The 10,238-nt window shown below is 46.5% G+C and overlaps 1 protein-coding gene across 5 annotated transcripts in view; it reads right to left on the bottom strand.

The window, feature by feature from the left end:
• Nucleotides 1-639: 639 nt before the first annotated feature.
• LOC147455998 (DUF1997 family protein, putative (DUF1997)) overlaps nt 640-10,238 on the bottom strand; it is a 100,975-nt gene continuing 91,376 nt past the window's right edge. For 2 of the 5 annotated variants that reach the window (XM_086514590.1, XM_086514589.1), the window contains exons 5-8: nt 4,417-4,462; nt 1,978-2,066; nt 1,180-1,238; nt 640-1,089 (exon numbers count right to left, since the gene is read on the bottom strand). In XM_086514590.1, coding sequence (XP_086370716.1) covers nt 951-1,089; nt 1,180-1,238; nt 1,978-2,066; nt 4,417-4,462 — 333 coding nt within the window. In that variant the 3' untranslated portion in view covers nt 640-950. Of the gene's footprint in view, nt 1,107-1,179; nt 1,249-1,977; nt 2,067-4,416; nt 4,463-10,238 lie in introns of all 5 variants that reach the window. The other 3 variants (XM_086514593.1, XM_086514594.1, XM_086514592.1) reach the window with 3 other exon arrangements.

The following is a 10,238-nucleotide window of genomic DNA, read 5'->3' as shown; positions in this document are numbered from 1 at the left end:
TAATGCATTGTTGCTAACTCAATGTAAGCAATTTTTAAGGAGGAAATCAAACATTCTAATTGCCATAACTTTTATGCTAGGCTTCATCCTACATAAACTAAACAATAAATTTTAAACATCATGTGTCTCTCAACCAGGGAAAAGTAAAACAATCAAAGCAACATTGATAGTAAGCAAACACTACCGTTTTGACTTCCTTTAGAAATCGTTAGTGAAGGGAGTTAGACATACAATTGGCTTTTGCATAAGAAGCATTGAAATCTGCTACATTAATTGGGCTCTTTCACTTGGGAGCCTCAGATGTGTGCTTTTTCATCTTATTGTTTTCAAATGCCAATGTAACCCTCACCTCTAAAGACACAAACAGAGAGCTATTGTGCAATATGTGTATCGAGTCATCCTAAACAAGCCATCAGCCTCTACACACTACGGTAAGGTTTGAGAAAAGTATACCCTTTTTACATGGGCTCAAAACTCCACATCAACACTCCCTCTCTTGAAAATGAGTGCCAATGAAGCCCAAAAATAGTAAGCAGCAGTTAAAAGAAGGTTCTAACTCATCCTAAAATGGCCCAAACATAGAGACAAAAAGAAACCTGAAAAAGCATTAAAAAATTTGACAAAAATAACAGAGTGAGCTTTGCTATGCAATGATAATATCACCATTTGACTTTTGACAGAATGGTTCATTTGACATATTGCAGCTATAGCCTGAATTATGCTGGCTATGCTTTGCTTATATTACAAATTGGCTATCTTTTGTTACAACATGAATGGTAAATTTGATAAGCACACAGATGTGCCTTGAGGTATAATGAATCCGTGCCACTTGATACAAGAATTAATAATGGAAGAAACACTCCCCCCCCTCTGCATTAACTACATTGCTTAATCAATTCATGAATAATATGGCATCACATGGTGCACCAGGACCACCTCCAGTCACAGCACTACGAGCTTGATTTCTCACACAGCAGCTCTTCAGCCGGTGCCTGCAAATCATCACTTGTCTGCGACCACCGGTAATAGTCATCGAGTAAGTGCTCGATGAAAAGTGGTACCATTCGGTCTACCATGGCTTGCAAAATCCTGCTTACAACCCATCACTTTAACTTATCATAATCCAATTTCTACAAGAAAAAATAGAATTGGTAAACAGCAGTGATTCTAGAGACATACACATTGCCTGGTGTTTCAACCGCGGAAATAGGCAAAAGGGTGAAAGGCAGTGTGTACACCTGCATTACACTTAAAATAAAACTGATGTTATATTCTTGTACCAACAGATCTTGCGAGACCAATGGGAACCGAAGAGAACATCCTAGTTGATATATCGACATTGTTCAATCAAACAATGTTAGAAAAGGTCAGTGGACATCTGCTTTTAAGGTTTTCATGCATTTTAGATGCATTTGTGGTGTCTAAATCATTACAGTCTGCCTCCAATTAAATTTCTGAATGAATACTCTATTATTGATAGAAGCCATATTCAATGACACCAAAAACTACACCATAAAAAGGCACATGCATTGAACGAGGGTAGTTGTTTGAATGAGTTCTTCAACCTTGTAATAATAGGTATCGCTTACTAAAATGTCATAAGAGTCCATCCACATGTTTGATGACAAGACAATTTATTTGACAGCAGGCATTATGAGAGAACTAACATTGGAATCAGAACGCTACCTCCACAATTGTCAGTGCACCAACAAGCACAACAAGTCCATTACCTTCTTGACAATGCGTGCAAGGAAATGCACCAATAAGCATCCCTATCATTCTCATGCTTGAAAGGAATAAATACTGTGTACAATGTGAAGCGACGCTGGACATCTAATCTTAAGTCAGCAAGTAATTTGACCCATCACCGTCATCCTAACATTTAGCTAATCCTTGCAGATCACATACCCTAAAATAATGTATACATGGTCTCTGTCAGATTTAGAAAGATTAAGCAGAGACGAAAGTAAAAATTACCTCTAGCGCGACATTTAGCTCCACATTTACTTCCAGTACTTGACCATTGCCATTTTTGCTGTCCCAGGTAAGCTGATTCCGCATGCTTGCTGTTGAAAAGGAAACCAGAGCCTCTTTACCAACTTATCACAACAATAGCTTGTTGTCAGTGTTTTGCTCATTGCTCAAAATATTCCACAAAAGATAAGGTGTATTTTCTATACTATGCTAAACGACGTCCATAAGCCACTCTTAAGAGCAAGCACATTGCAGCATGCTCGTATAATGAGCTGCTACAAGGTATGGTAGAACATGAGGAGATAAGAAATTTTGAAGGGTGTGAACTAGATCTATAAAGGGGTACTGTACTTATCACATAGGGGACACACCCACTTGTTGATAATGTTGCGCTATAGGTGTGGCATGCACTTGGGAATTCAGCCGGTGTCCCTTCCATTCTCTGCACCAGTCAATCGACCTGCTGGGGTAATCGTTCGCCTGAATCATATGTCTACTTTCTTTGATTTGTATTCTACAATGAATTCCTCCACTTTGCTTCCTTTTTGGTCAAATAATGGATGGTTTCTCCAGTCTGTTCCATAGTGTATTTTCACACTTGCAGCCAAGTGTTGAAAGGTGTTTTCTCGTGACTGCAAAACGGACAAAGATCAAGGGAAAGACAGAGATGATGTAGGGAAAAGACATCTGATGTCCTTTCCTTCCCCATAATAACTGCGACCACATGGCGACCGGCGGAGGATACAAAAGCACAACGGCCCTATGTTTTACTGATTTCCACAGAAAGTTCAAGCACATAACCATTACCCACATCACTATGCATCACATACGAAGAGTAACCCATGAAAATGGATGAATACATTGAATTGAAACCAGGTTTAGAGAGTTTACAGCTGTAAAATCAGCACGCTACATTGACCATGGGTGCAGGAGCACATTCCAATGATTGCCATGACTTCTAGTATGACATGGGGATGGGATATCTGAGGGTAAAGTTCTTCATTTTCCTTCTGCAACACCCCTCTTCATTGAGTCATCTGTATGCTTCGATGGAGAAGAAGGCATCGATCATTTGGCAATCTTCCATAGATCTATTTGTTTCCATTCTTTTCTAATCCATTTAACTTCAAGCTTCACTCAAGGTTTGTTTTTATGGTCTCTAGGGATTTGTGTTTATGATGATGTCTCTAATGGTGAGGGCTTTGTATTATCTCTCCCTCAAGCTTGCCATTGATATAAATTGGGTCTTCAGCATCGTAAGATCTTATCAAACACATGTTATGCCATATGAACCTATTCCGCCTTTATGAGCAGCGAGGAAAAAATTGGCAGTTTCAAGGATCTTATTGTCAGTCGAACATGCGTTCTCTTATGATGCCATAGATATAAATTGGGTCTTCAGCATCATAAGATCTTATCAAACAAATCTTATGCCATAAGAGGCTATTCCACCTTTATGTGCGGCAAGGCAAAAACTGGCAGTTTTGAGGATCTTATTGTCAATCAAACATGCATGCTCTTATGATAGTGTTTACATATAATATCTATCTCCAAACCTTGGATGAAATTTCTGGTGTAGCATAGACAAGAATCTCAAATGGTGAGAAAAAGGATTCGCGTCATTTGAATATGTAATTTTACATGGGCAGCTTGGACAAGCATCTGAAATGGTGTGGAAAAGGCTTCAAGTCATTTAGATACGTAAGGTGCAACTTGAATAACATCTGATTTTTCGGCCATGTCTCGTTGGAGCACTCCATGATATCTCAAGTACTTGTTAAAAGCTGTACTTCTGATGCATGTTGTCGTGCACCACAACCTAAAAGTATTCCACATTTGTTTTGTACTTAGCCAAATGCAAGGCAGTTCTTGGTCCCCCTTTGGAGTAAGATGTCTGTGCTTTATATCGTTTACAGATGGAAGCTTTGATTTTGGACTTCTGCCGAAGTGCATGGCTAGCTTTTCTATCTATTCCAACAATCTGCCTTTGATTCCTCTGTTTGTTTGTGTGCTTCTATCTTTCAATCTCTCTGTGATTGCTAAAGAATGGATGCCATGCTTCCAACATATTAGGCACTGAAAACTTCTCTATAAAATTCATCAGCTCATGTACCAGCTATATTGATAATAGAATGGTTTTCAATTAAATAAAAGTGTGGGTGTGTATCTGCGTGTGCACGTGTGCGCACGCCTGTGCTTGTGCAATATACCTATGCAAGAAAAATGATAAACGCATTGAACAAAAAGCAATGTATAAATCCCATGAATAAAAGCTTGCAAATGAGGTCACCTAACACTTAATTCTTGGCATTGTATCCTCATTTTAAACTTCTAGGGCAGATGCAACAAGTTCGTCCAGAATCATAATAATTGTTGTCTTAAACATATTCCAGGGAAAAAAAATTTGACACAAAAGTCTAAACTACACATTACGATCACTACCTGAAAAACGTTCGTTCTGACTTTCAACAACTTCAGATCCTTGAAACTGTTCAAAAGAAAAGAATGTATAAGAAAATTTATGTGCTAATTGATAGCAACAAAACATGCAGATAACAAACCTCTTCAGATCATTGGACTCACAATTATGTAGTTTTTTTGGTCTCATACGTCTAGTATGACTTTTGCTGACATACAAAAACAACTCATTTCATTTTTTATTTTTTATTTTCGTAATGTGGTACACCTAAAAGAAATGTACGTGGTCAAATGACCCATCAAACAACTATGGACAAAGGCTAGAAGTCCATATTGGACATGAACATGAAAAGCCCATAACCAAGATGGCAAAGCAGTCATGCTAGACGATCAAGCAATGAATGTCGCCACCAAGTGCCATTCTTCCCAACCCATGTATTTGCCACAGAAATGACCCCAGTAGTGGTGAGCAAAGAAACATTCCAAGGAAAAATACCTCTCAACCTAAATACATGCTGTTGAATACCAATTGCACCATCAAAAACAAAGGCAATCCATGTGGTCCAATTATGCCAAAAACCCCCAAGTAACGACGAAATGAAAACAAAGGTCCATATTTTCTTGGCAAGAGGACAAGTAATGAAGCAATGTCCGTTGTCTTCTCTGAAAGTGGTGCAAAAGAAACACATGCCATTGGAAAGACGACGGCCACACAAACTCACTCCCAATGCAAGCCCTCCCACCATAGCCCGCCAAAGAAACACCTTTCCCTTGTAAGGACGTTGAATCTGCCAGCCTCGAAACAATACATCTCCACCAAGCAGCAGATTTCTTGACCCGCAAAGCCTTGTTGACCTTGTCAACCAACCAATGCTTTCGTCCAATAAGAGACTGATAGAAATAATTTGCAGAACTAGCACTAATGGGCTTTTTGACTTTGACTTTTCAATCTTGCCAAGGCTGATCAACGAGTAAGGCAGGAAGCACATGAAAAGAAGAAAGGCAGCCACGAAGTCTCATTAGAGTACCTCTATATCCACGAGGGATATGATATCAAATCCGAATTCTATGAAAACAGACAAGTTGGTTGTGTTACAGCAACAAAGTATCAAAGAAATAAACAATACGGGAGCTCGCTGCTCGCTGCTGCTGCCGCGCCCACCCTCTCGCCATCGCTGCTCCCCCCCTGCCCTCACGCGCCCTGCCGCCCGCACCTGCTGCGTGCAGTCCTCCAGCGTGCCCCCCGCCCCACCCGCTGCCCGCTACCCAAGCCCGCCCATCACCCTGCCCGCTGCCCGCCCGCCCTTTGCCGCTGCCCTGCCCCCCTGCCGCCCCGCCATTTGCCTCAGCCCGCCAGCCACGCCTCGCATCCCTGGCTTCCTCTCGTCAACGACTCTTCGCTTTTTCTTCATAGCAGCAGACATAGATGGAGGCTCAAGCTCCGCCACAGAGGGACTCCTCCGAAGTCCCCTCGCCCGACCCCGCTGAGCCCAGCATTCGACTTGCTCTTTCACCGACAGAGCAAGCGAGCCTAGCCGCAGAGGTAGAGCGCTTGCAGGCGACTTCTATCATCTACAAGATTCTCGGCACCAGACCTAGCAGACGAGAGCTGCATGACCTTCTCTAGGCCCGCCTTCTCGCAGAGGTGGGCAAGATCTTGGACGTTCAGATCCTTGGACGAGGCTACTATCAGATCGAGTTTGAGACCTCCGAGATGGCGTCCAAGGTCATCACCATGAGCCCCTTGACCATCCGAGGAGCTCGAGCCCACTTTCGACAGTGGAGACATAGTTTTGACCCTGCTTCAGATGTTTTGGTAGAGGAGGCAGACATTCTCATCTCCGTCTGCTTTCCTAGTTTGCGGAGGGAGTACCTACCACTTTTGTCCAGGATAGGCTCAGCGATTGGGACTGTCCTGGAGGCACCTCGCACGGCAGCCTCCGTAGCTGCCAAGGCGGCCGGCATTCCCTCAGTTCGCGTTCTGGTTAGGGACACTCATACTCTCCCGAAGGTCATCCTCCTTCCTCGGGTGAGTGGGGGTTGGTTTAGACAAAGCGTGGAGTACTTGGACCTCCCAAACCAGTGCTTCATTTGTCGACGGATGGGCCATCTTGCGAAGGCGTGTCCACGGAGGAGGCCCCGACCTACACCACAGACTCAGTCCCAGCCTGCAAGGGCAAACCAGCAGCCACAGGCAGAGAGACAGAGCACACAGGCAGAGCCACCCTCCGAGCCTAGGGCTCCATCGGAGGAGGGATGGCAGCAGGTTCGTGGTCAACGACGGCAGGGGCCACAGCGACAGCCTGGCACTCAGGATGGTCCTCAGGCGCTTGCCCAGCAGCATTAAGTTCCCAGGGGAAACTGATTCGGTCCTCTTGAACAGAACGAGGTCCCCGCTCCAATCCCCACCTCAGCTTCACCCTCGGCAACCCCCCCTCGCCCCGAGTTCCCTCTTCCCCCCCCCCCCCCCCCCCCCCCCCCCGCCTTCTGCTCCCGCTACCTCTCCTCCTCGCCCCTCTACCTTTGCCGATCCCCCTCACCCCTCTTCTCCCCCACCTCCCCCTGCTCCTACACCCTCCCCTCCCGCTCCAATTCCACAGTCGCCCCAAGGGGCAGGGCCATCCCCGGCTGCTAGGAGATCTCTTGGCAGCGCCTTTGCCACGAGTCACTTGGCGAGAGAGGGACAGCCTTTCTTGCGACCCCCTTTACAGGTACAGATGTCTCCCTTTGCAGCAGTCTCTCGTGGTCTGACGAGCTTTGACATTCGGCGCCGATGGGACTTCTTTGACTACGACTTCACACGCTTTCTCGGCGACTCCTCAGCAGACCATGAGGCAGCCTGCTTCAGGGTTCATGTTCTGTTCCTTTCAGCTAGGGGGATAGAGGCCTTGGACTCGGCGGTTGGCTTCTCTTTTCCCCTTTGCGGCAGAGACCAGACTGAGTGGAGTCTCGACTCAGTGTTGGAGTGGCTGCATACATAGGCCCTAGAGTTCTCTCACCACATGGGAGACCTAGGAGTTACAGACATGCTTCAGACTCTGTGGCCATTGGCCAAGTTTGCGGTGACCCCTCCATATGCAGCAGGATGTAGACACATTGCGGTTCACTTCTTTGCTGATGCGTAGTGCTCGCCATGCTATGTACACATTCATGAGGACTCCTGGACAGAGGAGGTTGCTTTACGTACGGCTCGGTCTACTTGGGCTGGGGCAAGGCACTCTTTGCAGTCACGCCTATCTAGTGGACGCTCGGATGTGGATTACTCTCCATCCAAGCCAACCTCGAAGATAGCACGTTTATTTGCTACGGCAACAAACACCGTCTCGAAATCCGCATCACCTGTCATAGAGTGCACTTGTTGCACTAGAAGCTCTTCTACCTTTGGCTCCATACTATCCTTCTTCCCTGCCATAAAGTTCGAGATGCTGTGCAAGCTAGTCCGAACGGCTCGTCGAACGGAGCCCCGATGTGAAAAATATTGCAGTTCAAAGTTGGAAGGTGTTGCAAATCCTCGATGGGTAGGGCAATTGGGGACAGGTGGCCAGAGCGGATGTCAACGGATAAAGTTGTAGTGCTTGAATTATGAAGCATGCACGTCTTTTTGGATTGCACATCAGAGCTCTAGATTGAAGGTTATGGCCGGTTGAACATTTGCAGGGGATCGGGTCGGGTCTGTGCCGATTTGACTACATTGATATGCATGCCATCGTGGTCTTCAAGTCCTCGCCAAGGTTTGTATGTGCTATATGCGGCAAGGGAAGGCCATAGGAAGTCGTTGCTCGTCAATATAAGCCCGGACCAGAGAGATATTGCACGTTGAAGACGTCAAGGTGCCAGTTTGGTTTTTGGCAATTTGACAGCCTCGGTTTGTGAGCCCGAGGAAGTTGGAAAGTGGTGGGATTTGTGGGACACGGAGCCGGGGAAGTGGGGTTTTGGCCGGTCTTTGCAGCCTGGCAATTGGAGCTTCAGGTAGAAAATGGCAAGGGGACGAAGTGGCACAAAAAGGATTGAATTTTTCTATGCTTATGGGAGTTTTTCCAACCCACCCCAAGAGGGGGTGCCCCATGTGCTGCCACGTGGCTCTCCATTGAGCCCACATGCGAAAATTGGAGCCAATATCGAGGTCTTTATAAGTTGTGTCATGGTTCCTTTGTGGTGTGCATTGAGGAGAGAGCTCTCCAAGACCCTCGCTATGGCGGTGCCCCTCACCGCATTGCGTGCGCGCGTCAGGCGGCGTTGGGTGGAATTGGTGGCGTTTTGGGTGGAGAAGAGGCACCACTAGCCAACGGCGGTCTGCTCGTCTGGCGGGCGGTAGTCTTCCTACTTGCTGACGTGGCGAACCCGTCGGCGGCAGTTCCCCTTTTTGAAATCAAAGTCCAAACCCCCCCTCCACTAGTGACCTCGCTAGCAGTGAGGTAAGGGAAGGGTCTTGTGAGAGAGAGAAAGAGAGAGAGAGAGAAGGGGGGGGGGGGGGGGGGGGGGGGGGGAAAGTGAAGAGGAGGATGGTCGAAGGGGATCCAAAGAATCAGTTCAAGGCGGACAAGGGGCAAATGAGAGCAGTGCAAGGCTAAGCCTCCCAAAGGGGGGAATGAAGAAAAAATAAAGATAAAAAAGAATAAATAAAAAAATGCCAAGGGGCACTAGCAACATCGCTAGTGCACCCCCCCTCAAGTTCAAGTGCAAAGGAGAGCAGATACAAAGCTGTGCACCCCCTTACAAAGTTGCTAAAAAGAGTGCCCAAATGGACCAATCAGAGCCTAGATACCAAAATTGAGAGAGGCCTCCTATATAAGCCATTTTTTACTTATTTTTTATGCTTTTTGCCTGGAGGCTTTTGCCCAAGAGGTCTTTTGGGAGTGTGTAGAGAGCCATAGAGAGAAAGTGTGTGAGTTCTTGGGTGGGCTTTTTTTTACAGAGGTGTGTGCCTGCAAAGCCCCAAGTGTGCGTTTTCTTACCCAACGACCGTGTGGGTGCACTGTTTTATGTAAATTAGTTGTGAAGGGTGTTTGAGCAATGGCAAAGCTTCCATGGTGTTTCTCTCGCGTCGTTTCCCCTGCCCCGTTCTCTACTTCTTCTGCTTGTGTGCGGTGCCGGTGCGGATGTGTGCGTTCCCCGGACCGACGGTACTTTGTGTGAGAGAGTGAGATTGAGCAGTTGTGTGCGTGTGCAAGGGTGGAGACTGAATGTGGCAGTAGGTGTGCATTGCGTGGTGGTCTTGTGGAGTGTGTAAGCATTGAGAAGTGAGCGAGCGGTGGTGTGCTAGTGTAGAGTGTGTTTTTTGAAGGTGTTTCTGAGAGGATAGGAGTGTTGTGGATGCCCTAAGCTATAGAGAGGCCCTTGTTTGTGTTTTGGCTGTGTTTCCCCTCTCCATCCTCTGGTGCCCCCACGGAGTAGCTGTTTGATGCTCCTACTTGAAGTCGAAGCAGTGAATTTGGTGATGCCAAAGGTGCAACCTTTGAAGAGCACGTGCTGCTAGAGATGGCGTGGTCCGGATTTCCCATTTTCACCAGGGTCGAAGATGTGGAAACCTGGCTTCAAGATTACGGGTTGTTCGTGCTAGAGAGCGGTCTATCGAGAGAAGAAGACGCGGTACAGGTATTCCCGCTCCTGGTTCGTGGTAAAGCGAGGCTATGGCTTGATGGCCTACGTGATGAAGAAAAGGCAGATTGTGAATCCCTAGTGGCGGCTTTTCGAAGCAGATTTGTTGTGGATGCGCAACTGGACGAAGTAAAGAGAAAGCTGGACAGTTTGAAGCAAAGCTTGGAAGCGGATTTTCAAGCGTCCATATGGGCGTTCGAGGTCCTTTGGGGAAAGCTAATCAAGGTAACTGCTGCAAAGAATGCCGG

The sequence above is a fragment of the Adiantum capillus-veneris genome, chromosome 6, assembly GCF_014529385.1.
Source record: "Adiantum capillus-veneris isolate H3 chromosome 6, ASM1452938v2, whole genome shotgun sequence".
NCBI classification, from domain to species: Eukaryota; Viridiplantae; Streptophyta; class Polypodiopsida; order Polypodiales; family Pteridaceae; genus Adiantum; species Adiantum capillus-veneris.
The sequence above is the reverse complement of the archived record's forward strand: the minus strand, read 5'-3'. Positions and strand labels throughout refer to the sequence as shown.